We start from the raw sequence: 20,741 nt of genomic DNA, 5'->3' as shown, positions 1-20,741 counted from the left end.
TATATGATTAATTACATTTATCAATACCTATATTAAAGAAAACACAAAGAACTTTGTGCTAATGGTGAAAGACATTATTTTTGTTATATTGTGAGTTGAAGTGTTCAAATTATAATCAAACCATATATCAAATGATGAATATTTTTTATTATATATATATATATGTGTGTGTGTGTGAAATTTATTTTTTAATATATATATATATTAAAAAATAAATAAATGAAATTACACACCACTATGATTGGCACTTGTACAGATTTCTACTCTGGATTTAAACTTTTTCAATAACAAAAATGCACAATGCTGTGCAGCTCTACGTCTAAATACATTAGTAAAAGTTGTATTTTTTTTTTTTTTTTTTTTGGATCATTATATGCTTCTAATATACCTTCAAGTCATATAAAATTACAAATTACAGAGGATGTCTCACAAAAAATGTGCATACTTTGACAGGTTCTGTAAAGAAGAGATGTGTGGCATTCATAAGCCACACAGATGGGGCTATCATTGTAAATATCAGTTATCAACATACAGACAGGATAGAACGTTACTTTTTGAATAGCACAAATATTAAAGCAGCACTGGAAATTTGAGAAGGCAGTGAAAATGTGGAATATGTGGAGGCATGATTTTTTAACTCATCTATCATTTTACCTAACAATTAGATTGTAACTAAACAAATTTTAAGTAAAATATATGATATAAAACTTGTATTACAAAAATTTGTAAGACAGGAACTCAAAGAGCACATTGTTGATATATGCATGACCACCTTCATACAAGTGTACATCTCTACATGCTTTTAAATTGTGACATGTTAGATTATGCATTAATTCCAATAGCTTCTATTCTGAATAACTACATTAGAGTTTTCTGTAGAATTTTAAAAGTGACAAGTCTAACATTGTAACACCAAATCTCTCTTTGTTGGAGAGTGTCAAAGTATAGTCACATTTTCTGGGATGCCCTGGATTAAGTAATCAACGATGCTAAATTACATTAAACAAAAATTAAATTAGTAATTTCTTTACTAGGATGACGTTACTTCTCCACATGCACAATGTCATTATTTTAAACATAAATAAATAATATTATTCAAAAACATATCGCTTGAAATGATTGATTGAGTATGTGTTAAAAAGATGCCAATATCGAGATTTGCAAAATAAGAAACTTAATCATTCAGAGAAGAGAGAAATTTTGTTTTACGAGAGTTTTTGAAATACATGTTTACACATAATGTGTAGAAGGAAAAGAATGCTGTTTATGCTGCCAAATTCTGAAAATCAATAGGCATCCATTTGTCACTTCTATTTGACTGTCAATGAATTTAATGCATAAATGTTTCTTTTAATGATTAGATAAATGGAATACATTTCTTAATAGCAGTAATGACTAGCTTTGTATAAAACAAGAATAAAACTAACTTCAAAAAATATACATAAGCTACCATGTATAATGTATATGTACTAACTAAACTATAAATTAATAACTAGATAAATAATATTTTGGAATGTGCTATCCTAATTAAAATACCACAAGAAAAAAAAAAGCTAGACCATTAATAATTTATATGGGAAGTTACTTGGTAATTACAAATGATTTTTTTGCTAATTTCAATAAAAAAAGATAGCTATAAAATTTTATACCAGCTACATGTCTAGAACCAATTTCTCATCATTAAATTGCTTACAAATAAATGTATATTCATTTAATGCTTTAATTAATTTTCATCATATACATAGAATAAAATTGAAGCATTTTAAATTTTGCTCCCAAAAATTTTTGTTCCCAGAAGTGGAAAAACTTTGGCTAATAATTAATAAAAATCTTGAAATTCCATCAAGATAGAATTGGCACAATAAAAAAAATTATTTATAATTCATTTGTGTACGCATGTTTAAATATTGAGCTTAATGCTTCAACACCACATTACTTATACAAGACAATAATGACAAAACAAACATAACATATTTTTAAAAATTTGTTTTGCACAATTTTTACCATTCAACATTTCATTCAAGAACACTGTTCATATGCAAAAATTCACTCAATTCAGATCTAAGCAAAACTGAAACATGTTATAAGTACTATTAAGACTTTAGTAAAAAAAAAATATTATTGATCTGAGAGCAAAATATCAAACTCTGAACTGAATATGGTCAATATACAAAAAAAATACAAAAAAAGAAAATTAAGAAATACAATGAACATGATTACATATCACAACTTCAATTTCAATGTGCATTAATGATTTTTACATACATTTTTAACAGAAATAGCTATTTGCATTTTGCCCTTACTGTGGACAATACCCATTGGTTAATCTAGGCTTTCTTTTGCGTAGCACTTCTCCTTTTTTTTGGCTGGGAGGTAAGAAGTCAGGAATTTCTTGTGACCCTTTAATTGGCTGACCCTTAACATTCTGCATTGCAGACACTTCTCCGTCAGAATGCGAATGTTTCTTTACATCATAATCTCTATTGCAGTGGTGTTTCTGTTTAAAAAAAAATACATCTGATTTAGTCTCTGTTTATTTCTGTTTTACATATATACTGAATTAGTATTAGAAGGGCTTAATATATTGGACATTTTATTGATATAAGGAAGCAAGCTTATAAAGAATCAGAAAAAAAAAACCTGCCCACATTTGCCTATTCCCTCTAATAATTTGTTTAATCCTTCCTTAAATATATTTAGACTACTCACTTTCAAAAACCAGATGGAAGTGTGTTCCCACAGTCACTTTCTGGATGAAAACAAATTTTTGCACATTTGGCAGCCATCCAATTTAAATTTATGTCCCTTAAGTGTGTCAGCTAAGAACGATTAAGGATGATTAAGAAATTATTAAGTTTGTCGAGTAAACCATCATTTGGTTTACTCAACCCATTTAAAGCCTTAAGAAATTCTATCTGGCCTCCTCGCATGCATCAGGTTTCCAGACACTGCACGAGCTGTCCTACTAACTTGTCTGCACACAAGGTAACGAAAACCTGTCTCACTGAAAATTGAATGAACATGTTGGAATGTACCTTGGCAGACAACTAGGGAAGGTTCAAAAGGTCAAATGACCTCCTTTGTTTCACAGGTGCTGCTGCTGCTGTGTGTGTGTGTGAGAGAGAGAGAGAGAGAGAGAGAGAGAGAGAGAGAGAGAGAGAGAGAGAGAGAGAGAGAGAGAGAGATGTGCAGATTATTCAATCCTTTATGAGATCTCATTGGTGGACAAGTACTGATGCACTAAATAGTACACTTAGTTTGCTCAATGGTATATAGAGAATGAAGCTATGCCCTTCATGTACCATGATACCATAAACACATTTGACTTCATTTTATTTACTACACTTTCTCACATCTCATATACTGTGGATATTTCCTGTCACTGAATTGGTTAGGTCTTCGCTATGCCTATCTGCTCATTGATGAGATCCTGATAAGGACTGAAGCTGGGACTAGGGTAGTGGTGCACACTTTAAGTAAAACAGCAATATACTTCTCCACTGGAGCCATGCAATACATGCAGGCAATTTGTAGCAGAGTGCCTCCACAATATGAGATTGATACACTAAATGGCAACCTTAGTTTGCCATTTAGTGTATCAATGTTATGACCTTCATGTACAATGAATTGTAAAAGATTGAGGTTGGGGATGGGTATAGGCAGAAGTTGTAGGGATGTAGCTGTGGGTGAAAAATAAAAATTCAAAAAATTGAATTATGGTTGGTGACAGAAGTGAGGAGTAGTGGAGTAGGGGGTGAGAAGGGAAGTTTGTTGAAAATGGGTAGGAATGAAGGGGGGTATGGGCAAGAATAATTTAAACTCCTATTATGATAGTTCTAATCTAACTAATAGAACCAATCAATATTCATTTTTTCATCATGTACAGTGATCCTAAACAGAGCCATAAAACATTAACATACAACTCATGTATATTAATATTTTATGGCTCTCGTAGTAAGAGGAAAGATGTTGGTCATCCCTATCTCTACATAAATGACTTAAATAGTAAAAGAAGCTGCAAATTATAAAAATATACATTAAATAAATCTTTTCCTTCCTTTTCAAAGGCAATGGCATTTTACTTTAAAAGAAAAATAATACTGCTTGTACTGTAAATATATTTTAAGTTTTATCAAACAAAACTTTTCCTTTCACTTCATAAAATCAGAAAAGAATAATTTATTGCCTATTCATAAGTTTATTTACAAATATATCACCTATGTACTAAAATTAGAAAGAGAATAATTTCCTACTTATTCATAAGTTTATTTCTGAATATATCACTTATGTACTAAGAATTTTTCATATTAGTGGTTCTATTAGCCACTATTATTTGGTAATTAACTTGTTATATCTCTGGCTAGATACAGAAGTGAGAATTTTGCTAATTTGTGTACACTAATATTTTACAACTTCATGGAATAATTCTGAATGCCTTGTATAACCAATTTTAATTATCAGAGCAGTAGATAGGTAAGTATAATTTATATACTTACCTTTTGTTGATATTTTGCATACAGAACACAGAAGTATACACAGAGAACACTTAGAATCATCTGTAAATAAGTTGACATTAGTCTAAACATTAACAGGATAGATTTCATTATAATGTATAGATAAAAAAAATTAATAAAATACACTGGATGATTATATTACCCATAAACAGTTGAAGAAATTAAGCACTTTTAAATATACTACTGCAGTTAATTTAGTAGTATTAACAACAGTAACTACTATTTTTAATGCTACTGGTTATAGAAACACTGGAAATTATGTCAGAACAAAATTTTAAGTCATGTAAAATAATATGGGATCCGCATGCTTAAGCCATTTAATTATTTTTTTCTATAATACCAAGATTTTATACCTATCATTATTTCCAAATGCAGTCAAGAGTTCTTGTTATCCATACTCTCTGGTTCGATCGGAAATCCATGGGTAGGGTGGCTTTATTGATGCCCCAAAATGCACAAGGATTTCCAGAATGGTACACAAGCAATGGTTTTAATCTGTAATCTCCCACTGCATTAGCCCCAAGCAAGAGCGTGGCCCTATCTTTTGACACCTTGAAACCTGGCATTGTATTTTCCTCTTTGGCAATGTAAGTTTGATCCATCATTTTTTTCCACTACAGAGCAGTCTCGTCAATGTTAAAAATTTGCTGTATTGAATAGTCGCCTTCATCAATAATTTTTTCCAAAACATCACAATTTCTATGCAGCTGCAGAATCGGCACTGGCAACTTCATTGCATACTTTAACATTGTGGAAACCAGTGCGATGCTTGAACCTATTAAACCACCCACTGCTTGCCACGAACTTGGGTTGGAGTTTGCCGTACTTATCCTCACTATCTTTATAAATACTTGTTGCTTTTGCTTGAATGGTCATTAGACTCAGGGGCACTCGCTTCTGAATCAGATTTTCCATCCATATTATTAACAGCTGTTCCATCTTCGATATAGCACCTGAACGCTGTTTTGTGATCACTGTTGATCTTAAGTGCGTTGATTCTTTGACATGTTCTTTTATACATGCACTGTCCTTTAAATTAGTATTCACTGTTGAAGCAGCGAGACCTAATTCCCTTGCAATAGATGACAAACTTTGTCCTGCTTCGTACTTCTTAATCATTTTCATCTTCATTTCTAAATCAATTTTGTTTCATTTCCTGGCACTACCACCCTTGCACTTTTCATTGGTCGCTTTCCCTTCATCATTGTAATATGTAAATAGGAATGAAGAGAAGTTTCTGAAAATTTGTTTTTTATAGGATTGAAGATTTCAGTGAAGGGGAACACATTTCGCCATAATACCATAACGTAAAAACCCACAGAATTGCAGTTATTGGTATTATTGCAAATGCAGTAACAGAAAAGCCCAATAAACCGGAAAGTGCAAATTGCTTTAATTGTTTTATGGTCGTGACCTCTAGAAACATGCTTTAGGAAAATATCACAAAGGCATTCAAAATTGATTCTTATAACAGAACATATGATAACGATGAAAGCATAGTGCAATTTCCATTATAAATATGACCTTTTAGATAGATAAATAGCTTAGTAATATCGCGAAAGTTTCAACTTCCAAGGACTTGGAACGAATTACAAAAAAAACCGATATTTTCACGATACCTCTATTTATTCCTATGGGATGCAAAATACATTACCATGATTTTTTGAAGTTTGCACCAGCCAGCAAAAACTTACATGAAGTCGAATTTCCGTAAGTCAAGTATTACAAAGTCGGGGAGTTCCTGTATATTTAATAAAGGTTTCTTTTAATGAAATCTTCACAATGCAGGCAGTTCTTGCTTTATGAGTTTTCACCTTACGAGTTCCCGGGTTTACAAGTTTTTTTTTTTTTTTTCAAGTATCAACGAAATCCAAAATATGGGTTGTGTTAGGGTAGCTAAGAATAGAAACAGGTGCAGGTATACTTGCGTGTACACCAATGCTAGGAGTTTAGTAAATAAATTTGATGAATTTGAGGTATTGCTCAAAACATCAAAGGCAGATATTGTTGGGATATCAGAGACGTGGTGTCACACAGATATAAGTGATGCAGAACTGCAATTTGGGGAGTACAACGTCTACAGAAAGGATAGACAGGATAGGAAGGGGGGAGGGGTTATGCTATTAGTTAAGAAACACATAAAAACCAAGGAAGCGAAGCCAGTCGACATCGCTGGACAGTGCAGTGTTGAGTCAGTTTGGTGTGACATAAGCATTGGGAGATCAAAATTGAGAGTAGGAGTGTGCTATAGGCCTAATGACTCTGATGAGTATAATAAGGAACTGTACAGGGAAATAGAGTGGGCCAGTAAATCAGAGAGTCTTATAATGGGAGATTTTAATTTCCCAGATATTGACTGGAATTTGGGGGCTGGTTACTCACACACTAGCAGGGCTTTTGTGGATTTATTGGATGATTGTTTTCTACATCAGCATGTTCGGGAGGCAACTAGAGGGAGTAATACTCTTGATTTGATTATCAGCAGTGATTCTTCATGCATTAAGAATCTGCAGATAAATGAACCACTAGGTGGCAGTGATCACAGTGTGCTGAAGTGGGATTTACTGAAAGAGGTAACTACCATTAGGGGTAAAGGGAAGGGTTATTGCTTCCGTAAAGGCGACTACGATGGACTGAGACAGTATTTAAATTCTATACAGTGGGACCAACTGATGATGTTACCAACAGCAAATTCAAAATGGGAAGCATTCAAAGAACTTATCTTGGAAGCTACTAGGCTTTACATACCAACTAAGAAATATTGTTCAAGGTTTAGGCCAAAATGGATGTCAGATGAACTAATGAGGCATATGGCAGAGAAGAAAAATGCATGGGATACATATAAATTAACACACGACACAGAAGCCTATGATAGATACAAGTTGATATGCAACCAAGTTACAAAGGAGGTTAGGCAGGCGAAGGCAGATTACGAGAAATCCTTGGCAAGGGATGCAAAGAAAAACAGCAAAGAGTTCTTTACTTATGTAAACTCTAGAAGGAAGGGGATGAATCAGATTGGTCCACTTGATATTGATGGGTCAACTGTTGATGATCCTGCTCAGGTAGCTAACAAACTAAATGAATATTTTGCATCGACATTCACACATGAGGAGTTATTCAGCGAGGGGAATGCCAGAGGTGTATTCAACTCTAGCAGTAAGCTACAGAATCTTGAAATAACTGGGAGTAAAGTGGAGGAGAAACTGTTGAAGATAAACACAAGAAAGGCACCCGGGGTGGATGGGATCTATCCAGTTATATTAAAGGAGGCAGCAAAGGAAGTAAGCAAACCCTTAGCCATAATTATGAGAGCTTCCTTGGACTCAGGGGAGGTACCCATAGACTGGAAATGTGCAAATGTGACCCCAATTCACAAAGGAGGATCAAAGGCTGACACAAGTAATTATAGACCTGTGAGCTTAACTTCTGTTCCAGGAAAATTAATGGAGGCACTGGTTAAAGAAGCACTGCAGGATCATTTAGACAAGACTTCAGTTATAGCTCAGACACAGCATGGTTTTGTTAAGGGGAAGTCTTGCCTGACCAACTTGATTGGATACTATGATGCAGTCACAAAAGAACTGGATGCAGGGAATAACTTTGATATTATATACTTGGATCTTAGAAAGGCTTTTGATACTGTTGCACATGGAAGACTGCTACACAAATTGGAGCAGTGTGACATTGGAGGCAAATTGCTGCTATGGATAAGGGGGTGGTTGAGGGGGAGAAGACAGAGAGTGGTAATCAATGGACACTGCTCATCGTGGACTGATGTTATTAGTGGAGTCCCTCAGGGCTCAGTGTTGGGTCCGTTATTGTTTTCTGTATTTATAAATGATATTGATGATGGTATATCAAGCTTAATGTCCAAGTTTGCAGATGATACAAAGGTTGGCAGGGTTGTCAAGGACACTACTGACACTATGCTGCTGCAACAGGATCTGGAAAGGTTGAGCAGATGGGCTGAGAGGTGGCAAATGAAGTTTAACATTGACAAATGTAAAGTACTACACATGGGAAACAGCAACCCCAGAGCAACATATCAACTCTGTGGTACTACACTGACAGTGGTAGAGAATGAAAGGGACTTGGGGGTGGTTGTGCAGGCAGATATGAAGTTCTCTGAGCAGTGCAGACGGGCTGCAAGAGTAGCTCATGGAGTATTGTCAATGATATACAGGAATTTTTCCAGCAGGGATAAGGAGGTGATTATTCCATTGTATAAGGCAATGGTCAGGCCACACCTACAGTACTGGTCTGGAGGTCTCATTTCAAGAAGGATGTAGAGCTGCTGGAACGAGTACAGAGAAGGGCAACAAGATTAGTGAATGGAACAAAGGGGTGCTCTTACGAAGAAAGGCTTAAGTTTTGCAAATTACAGTGTCTGGAGACTAGGCACCAGCGAGGTGATCTGATAGAGGTGTATAAAGCCTTGAATGGTTTAAGCATGCTCAATGCTGATGGGATTCTTCCTCTAGCTCAGAAAAATCACCTGAGAGGGCATAAATTCAAATTGAGGAAAGACAGATGTAGGATAGACGTGCGGAAATTTGCCTTTAGCCAGCGGGTGGTTGGTTGGTGGAACAGACTGCCATCCCTTGTGGTGGAGGTTGATAGCCTAAATAAGTTTAAGGCTCAGCTGGACAGGTATTTTGAACGAACAGAGGGGTGAAGTGGAAGTGGGTTTTTTTTTTTTTTTTGGCTGATGCTGCATAAGCTTGCTTTCTTGCATCAAATGCCTCTACTAATGCTAATGCTAATGCTAATGAACATTAATTGCAAAAAATGAATGTTAAACATTCATAAATACTGCATTTCAAACCACATGCATAGCTAAACAATACAGTGCACCCTGCTTTACGATATTAATCCATTCCAGAGACACCATCGTATCATGAAAATATCGTAATGTGAACCCAATAACACATTGTTTTTTGGTAATTCGTTCCATGACCTTGGAAGTTGAAATTTTCACTATATAACTCTCTAAAAAAAATTATAAACGGGTAGTAAACTCCATGTTATTGCATTTGCAAAAATACTGATGGCTGGAATTGTGTGGGTTTTTACGTTATTATTGTGAAATGTGCTTCCACTTCACTGAAATCTTCAATTGTATAAAAAATATAAATAATTTTCAGAATCTTCTCTTCATTCCTTTTTTTTTTTTTTAAAGCTTTGTGAACTTGTTACTTCGTGCAAATTGTGTTAGTTGCAATCATGTTAAAAAATTCTTATGCATGCTATCGAAATTTATAAAGAAAAGAGGCGTTTATCTTGGAAACAAACGCCTCTTGAAGCATTTCTGAAGAAGACAACTCCTTGTGCAATAAACCAATGCGTGCCGAGCCAATAATGAGTGATCAAAGAGTGTGCATTCGATGATGATGAGAAATAAACATTCTTTAACATTTGTAAGTCAGAAATAATTTCTTTATTATTATAATTTGCTTGATTTTACAGGCTACGTTTTCCTTTCTTTGGATAAATCACTCATTGTTTAAACATAAACTTATTTGCTAACTAATTTCATTGTTGAGAACGTAACCCCTATTTTCAACATTATGTCTATAGGTAATATATTCCCACTTTATGAGTTATCGTTTTATAAGCGCGCGCTAGGAACGAATTAACTCGTAAAGTCAGGAACTACCTGTATATTATCATCACCATCCAAATCTGTCAAAATCTCATAGTGATGATATCATTATGATAATATAAATCAACCATTCTGGAGAGTAGTCTATTCACTATTTCCCTCTGAATTAACTGTATATCTTTAGCCCTGGCCAAGGTGAGCCCCTTTTCTTCTAATACTTCAAACACTATCAATCCACTTTCTCTTTATCTGCATCTGGGTCTATCACCATTCATTTTTGCTTCAAATATCTGTTCAGTCAGTCTTCCTTCTTCCACATGCCCATACCACCTTAAGTTTTCTTCACTTATCTTTGATCAGATGTTAGTTATTCGAAGGTATTTTTCTTATTTCCTCATCATTTGTAATAGAGTCTTGCAATTACTCCCATTTGTTTTTCTTAAAACTTTAATTCCTGAAGATTCTAACTTCTAATCAATTCCTTTATTGCTTATGTAACTCTTATCTTCATACCTTAAATAGATAATAAACTGTGTTATAAACAGATAAATTTGTCTTTTGGCAAATTTCTCTTAAATTTTTCTTTTGCTGCAAATAACTTTGTTTAATTGGCTTCCTATACCTCCTGTTTTACCTATGCTATTATTTATTCACATGTCAAATCTTCTATCTCCATTAAAGACAGTTTTTCTACATACACAATTTACTGGCTTGCTCAATTTTTGGCTATCTAGTCTATATAAATTTTTGTTCAGCAATTCAATGTTCAGGGATGCTGTGCCATTGCTTCAATCCTTGGTAAAGTTGAAACTACTATGCCACCAGGTCTGTCACCTTGTGCAGAGGTGGGGTGGGGAGTAATTCAAAAATCTTGCAAAGAAGCTCAAAACTTGTATCGCTAATTAAACCTCTGTTTATTGGTATGGTAGTGGTGTTGATCCATTGGTATTGTAGTGTATTGTATTGAATGAATGTTCTTAAAAATCTCTGAGTTTACTGTACATTTTTGAATTTTAAATATAAAATCTGCAATGGAATAACGCACTAATCAGTCAATAAAACTTAAATACAAAAATCACAAACCTGAACCAGCAGCCACAACAAGATATTCTGAATTTGAGTCTGTGCAAAAAGTTCTGATCCAAATTTAACACAAATAATAGCCTCTGTCATCATTATAGCACTGCAAAGAAGAAAAAAAAACAAAGAATTGCAGTTTAAGTTTTTTTTTTTGAGAAATTAGTGTCAAATTTATTTTTAAAATAAAATAAAGTAAAATGAAAACAAATTTCAAAGCATAAAAGCTTAAAAGCTCTTAAAATAAATAGTGTAACATTTCACATTAAGAATTTTTTGAGATATAAAAAAAATGTAGGACAGTTAAAGTGTGTTCGAAGTTGAGTAGCAATAATAATAACGATGGCAGTTGCATCATTAGAAGTTCAACAGTCCTTTGGTCAATAAACCTCTAATGACAAGGGCCTCCTGGTCCAAATTGTGCCTATTCACTGTATGGTTTAATTGTAATGATCATTTAGCTGTCTCTGATGAGGATTTCTTCAACAAAAAGCAAAATTTTATATAAAATTTTTGTTAAAAATCAGCATTCTAAAACTAATCAATACAAATTCACCTATTGTTCAACAACAGATAAAATAAACCTATGTGTATGTGCAACCAAAATGCCACCTACTGTAAAAACTATACATTCCAGCTTATCTTATTCAATACTCACATTTTTAACAAATTCAGCTCCAGAACATTTTGGCCTCTGTCAAGGTATATTACTTTGACAGAGGCCAAAGTGCATTATTATTAATATCAGAGAGTATAAAATTAATTACCCAAATACCCAGCACTGTGTTCCTACTCTCTTACACCTGGTATCCGTAACATAGCTGTAGTACTGCCTATGAAGGAAAAAGTAACATTTAATATTCAGTTAATAAAAATTCAATACATATATACATTGTAAGCAATTTCATCTTTTACCATACATGATTTTTATAAACTATATATAAAAATACATCACCTGTGCAACTGAAGTTAATAACATAAAAAGCCTTTAGCCTAACATAAAAGTTAATAATAATATGAATATACAGTATTATCTTTCAGTATTTTTTATGTTATGCTTTACGTATTATCTTTCAAAATCTCTTTAATAATATAAAAAGCCCCTGCCTAACATAAAAGATACTGATGATGATGAAAATATGATATAGTGAAAGGAATTCTGAAAAAATCCCGAGAAAGCTGCCGGATATAGTACTATTATTCCACATCAAAATAAAATGTAAATATTATTTCTAATTAACTGTACACATAAAATCAATAAAATGAAAAAGTATTAGACAAAAACAAACAATTACAAATATAAAGCATAAATATATAAATCCAGGGAAATATCTCCATTCCTCAGTATAAAAATAAATATTGGTATCTATCATGCATAGGTGGTAGATGTCTTTCATCAACCGGTGAAATACCACCACTTTGCTTATTGGAGGCTTGAAGTGGTGAAACCCATGTTTAGTCTCTAGAGCAAAGTTTCCGGCATCTCCCTCACCCCATACTTCTCCTTCAACCCATGCACGGTATTAAGTACTATAGGTTTTGATACCTTTCGTGTTTGCGGTTTTCATAAAAAAAAAAAAAAAAAAAAAAAAAAAGTGCAGTTATCAGCCTTTATATTTTGCAAACCTTATACTTTTCAAAATATAAAGGGATGCAGAAGCCTGCTAGCTCCCTGCATCTTCATACAATAAATCAGCTCAAGCTTTTCAGTAGATGGCCTGCCATCTCTTGACAAGGATGGGTACCAGAAAGCAGCCTTCCAAGTAATCATTGCTTCATGGTAGCTAAGAGCTATGGTTATGAAGCTATTAATCATCATTTTGTCATGACTGAAAGGCAGTTTTTTATTGTATGTGTGAATTTTATTAAATAAAATTCAAGTATGACCTTCTAAAGGCTTGTGGCTCTTCAGTCTACATTGATTACCTTGCATGGTTCTCAGGATTACCAAGCTTGACTGCCTTTGGTAAAAGTGATTTGTTATTTATTATTTGTTTTTTCCAAATGTATAAAAGGTCTGCTTCCTTGGTCATTTGGCCATTGTAATACTAATACAGCCATTCCCCGACTTACGTAAGGGTTGCACTCAGCGGAACTCTACATAAGTTGAGTTTTACGTTAAGTCCTAAATGCTTATGCAGCACTTGCAGCCGACCGGGCTAGCCGGGTGGGTAAAGTGCCTACCTGACGACCCAAAGGTCGCGGGTTTGATTCCCGCCTCGGGCTTGGATCAAAGCACTGCAAAAACTTTGGGAGGTGTATTATGGCCACAGAAGCCTATGCGCCAACAACTACCGGAGAAAAAAAAAAAAAAAAAAAAAGCACTTGCAACTATGCATGCTGAATTCGATTAAAGCAAAAAAGAAATGTTCAACGAACATGTAAACAGAATTATTTATTCAATTTTTTTATCTCATATGCAGGAAATATTACAAAAATGTACAAAATTATAAAAATTTCAAAATTATACAATTATAAAAAGAGAGAGGAGACAGAAATAACGTCAGCAAGTTTTACCTTTCGAGCATCATTGCAAGAAACAGCTGATAAGTCTCCAGCTGATACGTATGCCACTACAGAGGTTGAGGACTGTGTAGTGTAAATTTAGAGGGGGTTTTTTACGACACATTGCAAAATTTCTCTGCAGCTGCAGAATCGGAACTGGCGACTTCACCGGATACTTTAATGTTTTGGAAACTAGCACGATGCTTGAACCTATTAAACCACCCATTGCTTGCCACAAACTTGGCTTGGGGTTCGTCGTACTTATCCTTAATATCTTCATAAATACTTCTTGCTTTTGCTTGAATGGCCAGTAGACTCAGGGGCACTCGCTTCTGAATCTCATTTTCCATCCATATTATTAACAGCTTTTCCATCCTCGATATAGCATCTGAACTCTGTTGATCTTAAATGCGTTGATCCTTTAACATGTTCTTTTATACGTGCACTGTCCTTTAAAATAGTATTCACTGTTGAAGCAGCAAATAGTATTCACTGTTGAAGCACCTAATTCCATTGCAATAGATGACAAACTTTGTCCTGCTTCGTATTTCTTAATTATTTTCATCTTCATTTCTAAATCAATTTTATTTCATTTCCTGGCACTGCCAGCACTTGCACTTTCCAATGGTCCATTTCCCTTCATCATTGTAATATGTAAATAGGAATGAAGAGAAGTAGCATAAAAACCCACATAATTGAAGTTACCAGTATTATCGCAAATGCAATAAGATCGGGTTTACTACCCGTTTATAACAGATTGCGCTAACAGAAAAACCCAATAAAGCTGAAAGTGTAATTGTTTTTATTGTTTTATGCTAGTGACCTCCAGAAATGTGTTTTAGAAAAATATCACAAAGGCAGTCAAAAATTGATTCTTATATATAATGGAACATATGATAATGATGAAAGTGTAGTGCAATTTCCATTATAAAAATTACCTTTTAGAGAGATAAATAGCTTAGTTATATAGCGAAAAATTTCAACTTCTGAGGTCTTGGAATGAATTACCAAAAAAAAAAAAAAAAAAGTGTTATTGGGTTCACATTACGATATTTTCACGATACTTCCATTTATTCCTACAGGATGCAAAATAAGTTTCCATGATTTTTTTAAGTTTGCACCAGCCAGCAAATACTTACGCAAAGTAGCACTTCCATAAGTCGAGTATTATGTAAACAGGGGAGTGCCTGTACTACTAATAATGTCAACTGATATACTGTGAGATGCTTAGATGTGTCAGCAAAAGTTGGGTTTGGTATCAAAGATGAGGCCTAGATCAAATGAAAAGATGTTGGAAATGGCATACTGAAAAAGCATTGGTAAAATCTGAGTGAAGCTGAGTTTGAGGAAGAAGGTAATATGAGTGATTTAACATGTTTGATTAATATGAGAAACTGGGTAAAGTAGGTTGCAAGCTGACAAAGAAGTTCATTTTGGGTTACATTGAAGCAATCATCAGGTTGGAGAATGGTTCTCATGAGCTTGATATCATTGTCAGAGATGTTACATCAGACCTCTCTACTGTAAAAGGATGAGGTTATAAACGAGAGCCTGAATCAGGGAAAAAAAAAAAAAATCCTGTTTATGCAATGTACACTATCCTATTAAGAAGTGATGGGACACTTGTAGTTACAAACAACATGTATTTATTCAAAGAAATTAATATCTCGTTCACACACCTTTTACCATGATGACTTTTTTGATATATAATGGAAGACCTCATGAATTTCTCATAAAAGTCCACTCCTCCTTTAAAGCATTTTTAAACTCTAGTAACAAAGAGGGATGTCTTTGTCTTGCCCTAATTCTGTATTCCAATTCATTCCAAAGATGTTCAAATTAGGTTGAGGCTAAGGCTCTGGGTTGAATACTGCACTGTTCCAACGATATTCTTCAAACCACACGTTCATAGTCTTTGCTTTGTGATATAAGCACACTCATGTTGGAAAGTTTAAGGGTTGCTTCTCTAAAATTGTCGCAATGTAGGACACATAGAATTGTCCATGCAAGGCAGAGCATTCATACCATTCTGTACACTGTGATCAGCAGACCTAACCTACACCACAAGAAACACTCTAGACCATGATATCTTTTTCTCCTTCTAACTTCACAGTTTGGTTATATATCCTCCATAATCAAACAGGTCCATCAGGATGGAAAACCATTTCAACAGTGTGATTTTTTTTTTTTTTTTTTTCCAAATGTCATTGAAAAGAAAACTAGCAATAGTGTGGCTTTTCCATATGAACAGTGTGGTTTACCTACTATGCATTTTTAGTTTCCTGTATATGGATTCATGCCAACAATAATCACGTTTGATACATTCAAAACAATTAGTGTCTAAAACAGTGCAACAGTAAAACAGTGTCTAAAAAAATGCAGTTTGTGTTTACAATTTTTTAAGTGATCAAAGATAAACATGCATTTAATACCTATGTATAATAATAAAAAAATTAATTAGGTGAAAATGAGGGAAATTTCCATACTCAATTACTAACTTACCTTAGAGTTGGTGCTACGATAATGCCAATTAAAATAATTCTTCCTATGCTTAAAGAATGGCCAGGGGGAACTTCAAAAATATGTTTCAAGAAGAAAGTATTAAGCTCAGTAATCTGAAAATGAAAGGTTTCATCTTTAAATATCCACTCACATACACACAAATAGGGTATAACATTTTTCACTACATTGGAAGTTTGAAAAGAAATTAAAATTTCACTGCATGAATATGCAATGTGAATCGAAAGTCAACAAACAAATGAGAAAAAAAGAGGTTTGTGTAAAATTTTTATTTTTGAATGAAAGTAGATTCAAAATATGTTCTCGCTGTGGTTCATAAAGAATATTTGCAACAGTTTAGTCTTACTAGCCAGAAATAAAGATATTTTAGTTTAGGCAAAACTGGTTTTCAACTTCTATTATATGTAGTAAAACGTTGAAGAAATATGCAGATTAACTTGTAATAAAATATGACACTCCACTGTATAAAGCAAACACATTCATTGATTCTGTTTTAAGATCTACTATTTATGTAGAGAGGGACAAATACTTTACTATTAAAATCCCACTGACAAAAAGATTGCTCCAATTTGTAAACCAAGCCAGATTACGTTGAAATAAATCAGACCATAAGGGACACACATTCTACTTAAATAATTAGAACAATAAGTCATTTCTAATACAAACCAAGGAAGATAAATGAAAAATGAAAGAAAGAAATAAAAAGGAAATGAAAATATGCTTGAAAACTCTTTCATAAAAGCAATATCCATTCCTAAATGAAATGAGATCCATAAAACCTTCCCAATCATACAGAATAAAACTATAAATGAGCAAACTCACAGAACTTTTATCAAATATTTTAGTTCTCCCATTATCAATAAAGCCATCCTAGTTTAAGAGGTAAAAAGCTTGCTTTTTAATTAGGATGGCTTCACTGGTAACAGGAGAACTGAGGTTAAAAATATGTGATACAAGTTCTATGGGTTTACTCATTTATCGTTTTAGTCACACAACTGGGAAAGTTTTATGGGTCTTCATTTCCTTTAGGGATAGATACTGCTTTTATGAAAGAGTTTTCAGGTATACTTTCATTTTCTTTCTTTCATTTTTTATTTACCTTCATTCCTCAGTTTCTATTAGTAATGAGTCTTACTTATTATTTAAATACAATGGTTCTTTTTTTTTGGCCCAGCTTTTACATTATCTAGCTTGGTCTACAAATTAATAGTCTTTTTGTCAATGGGGTTTTAGTAGGAAGGAAAGCATGTATTCCTCTCTGCATAAATAGCAGGTGTCAAAATAGAACCCATTTGCTCAGTGGTGTCGTATCAGGTTTCATAAGTTTACAAGACAATAGGAATTTCCATCTTCACTCTTTTTCATGCATTAAATTTAACTGATTTCTCATATTGAAATTGAGATAACAGATTTTTTGATAGATAAGCAAATACTACTCCCTTCTAGCCTAAATGAACTTGAAATACCACTTTGGCTTACTATAGATTTTAAGGAACCACATTTTAATAATGAATTTTACACAGTCAATACAAAACAAAACCAGAGATGCAATTAGTATATGCTAAATACTGCACACAAAATTTATAGGAAATCTGTAATGAAATAACAGTGGTTACCCTGAGAGAGAGAGAGAGATTTTGGTTTTTTTTAGGAGCATTAGCAACTAAGGCTATATTGCTCCGGGGATATGCGGTGGTCATTCCCTGACCTTTCCGCATCCTCTGTATTTGGTGGTCATGGGCTCAAACCCCGGTCTAATCAAGAAGCGTGTGCTACGCACTGCTGCTCCTGTCCACGGAGGCACCCCAACAGTGGTTAAGCTAGCCATTAATTATTAATTTTGGTTTATGATGCTAATGAGAGAATGGAGTTAATCCCAAAATTTTAAACATTTTTGGGATTTATTCCAATTAATTCCCTCATCTGCCAAGCTGATATTATATGGACTCTTAAAAAAAAAAAAAAAGTGGTAACTCAGGTGTTGTGTAGGTCATTTTTACATCAACTTTTAGAAGCCTATATATCAGAGCCACAAGCTAAAACAGCCTTTACTGATTGGAATTTTTTTTTTTTTTGATCTAATGAGTAATACATTATACAATATTCATATTCATAATGACCTTAAGTTTTTCTTTTTTTAATATTTCTTTCTTCGGTATAGTTTGTATGTAAAAAAAATCATAGATTAAATGTAGTGGTAATGTATTGTTAGCTTTAGACAGTCCATACATGCTTTGCATACTCTGTTATACAAGACTTGTGAACATGATGTCGCTTTTGAAAATATAAGTACTCTGGCGTTTAAATAAAGTGCATCACCCCTTTAAATTGTAATTGTCATCCGAATAACGAAAGTACTGTATTTGGAAATATTTCTTACAGATTGCATCAGATAAGATTGACAAGTGTATGTGATGACGTGATATATTGCATCAGTTGTTACTTTAAGCTATATAAGCACGCTCTACAAGAGTTGCAGTCATTCCTTGCTTGTGTCAGGATGGCGAGTTATGTGCAGTTGATGCCATGAAGAAAGAGTGCTATTGTTGCTTTACGTGAGGAAGGATGTTCTTCTCGTCATATTGCTAATAGTGTCTTGTAATCAGCCGACAGTGAGTAGATTTCTTTCCAAACTCAAGAATACTGGTTCTACTGATAGGAAAAAAGGAACCAGGAGCAAACGAGTCTCTACACCAAAACAGAACTGCGTTTTGAAGTGCTTATGCCTTAAAAACTATAAAGCTTCTTTGTCTGAGCTGAAAATAGAATGGGAAGAACATATAGGAGTGATAGCAAGTGCAGTAACAGTCAGAAGAAGCCTCTTCAAAAATGGACTTGTAGCCTGTCGTCCTAAGAAACTCCTCCTCACACAAAAAATGAAAAAGGCCCGATTAATTTGGTGTAAGGAGCATGTCAAATGGACCCCCGAACAGTGGAAGTCACTTATTTTCTCAGATGAGAAGAAATTCAACCTGCATGGCTCTGATGGGAGACAAATGATTCGCCGTAGACATAATGAAGAATACCATCCAGACTGTATGGTGTCTACAGTGAAATTCCCTACCAGCCAAATGATATGGAGGTGCATCTTTTTTGATTTTGTCAATGCCTCCACGGTGTGCTGCTGTCATCAGGGCCAAAGGCGGTTCAACTAAATATTAGTTTGCACTTGGTGAACTTTTCATTTTGTTTTCCATTTAAAATGATAAACTGAAGCAAATTGAGGGCTTCTGATAACATTTCAGCCATAATTGTCGTGATAACCAAAACTGTTGTATAAAGGTTGCAAATGCTCATTTTGGAATATTTTGAGAGCACCTGTCAAATATTGCTTAGCTTTGCCTTAACTATTAATAAATATCTTTTGTTTATATTTCTATTTGTGATGCTAGTCATTAATGTAACATACCATCGTGAAAAAAGGTTAGAAATTATGAAATTCCTAGGTGATGCACTTCTTTGAACACCAGTGTATACAGAGAGAAAAGAGAGTTAAAAAAAAAAAAAAAAAAGAGTAATACAGGAGGAGAATAATAAATATTATATAATTGTAATTAAACTAAATGGCTAAGTTTGGAGAACATAAACTTACAGAGTTTTATTAACTATTCTATAAAATTATTATCTTAGTAATTAATTGATAATGAGATAATTATATTTATTTTTCATTTCTATTAACCACAAAAAATGAAAAATATCATTTAATTTAAGAAAAAAATCAAATATGCCCAAAATGTAACACTCTGCATATATTAACTAATTTGTTTGTAATATACTTATAACTGTGTATTCAGTATTTCTGTTTTATTATTTTTTTCTTACTTATGAACAGTTCTATAAGCACTGTAAAAATAAACATATTGTATAAGAATAACTACAATAATTCTTTTGCCAAGGCTGTTTTTTAAAGTTAGGATTAAATTAACAACTTTCTCTGAATACAGCCACTCCCTGACTTATGCAAGGGTTGCGTTCCGCGGAACTCAATGTAAGTCGAATTTTACGTAAGTCAGAATTTCCTTAAAGGCTTATGTAGCACTTGCAACTATGCGCACTGAATTTGATTGAAGCAAAAAAAGAAATGTTGGACGAACATGTAAATAGAATTATTTATACAATTTTTTTATCTCATTAGCAGGAAAAATTACAGAAGTGCACAAAATTACAAAAGTGTGCAATTAGAAAAATTTTACTTTAACGTTGTGGAAACCAGTGTGATGCTTGAACCTATTAAACCACCCGTTGCTTAACAAGAAATTGGCTTGGGGTTCGCTATACTTATCCTTAATACCTTCATAAATACTTCTTGCTTTTGCTTAAATGGTCATTAGACTCAGGGGCACTTACTTCTGTATCTGATTTTCCATCCATATTATTAATAGCTTTTCCATCTTCCATACAACATCCGAATGCTGTTTTGTGATCACTACTGATCTTAAATGCATTGATTATTTAACATGTTCTTTTATATGCACACTGTCCTTTAAAATAGTATTCACTGTTGAAGCAGTGAGACCTAA

At 33.7% G+C, this 20,741-nt stretch overlaps 1 protein-coding gene across 1 annotated transcript in view; it reads right to left on the bottom strand.

Moving 5' to 3' along the window:
* Window positions 1-2,199: 2,199 nt before the first annotated feature.
* Pss (phosphatidylserine synthase 1 homolog l(3)77CDf) overlaps window positions 2,200-20,741 on the bottom strand; it is a 115,097-nt gene continuing 96,555 nt past the window's right edge. The window contains exons 9-13 of the mRNA XM_090384645.1: window positions 16,204-16,316; window positions 11,964-12,029; window positions 11,203-11,302; window positions 4,497-4,556; window positions 2,200-2,497 (exon numbers count right to left, since the gene is read on the bottom strand). Coding sequence (XP_090240771.1) covers window positions 2,300-2,497; window positions 4,497-4,556; window positions 11,203-11,302; window positions 11,964-12,029; window positions 16,204-16,316 — 537 coding nt within the window. The 3' untranslated portion in view covers window positions 2,200-2,299. The remainder of the gene's footprint in view (window positions 2,498-4,496; window positions 4,557-11,202; window positions 11,303-11,963; window positions 12,030-16,203; window positions 16,317-20,741) is intronic.

The sequence above is a fragment of the Mastigoproctus giganteus genome, chromosome 11 (genome assembly GCF_048544385.1).
Source record: "Mastigoproctus giganteus isolate SK-2022 chromosome 11, ASM4854438v1, whole genome shotgun sequence".
Lineage (NCBI taxonomy): Eukaryota > Metazoa > Arthropoda > Arachnida > Uropygi > Thelyphonidae > Mastigoproctus > Mastigoproctus giganteus.
Note: the sequence above shows the minus strand (reverse complement) of the source record. Positions and strands in the feature narration are given on the sequence as shown.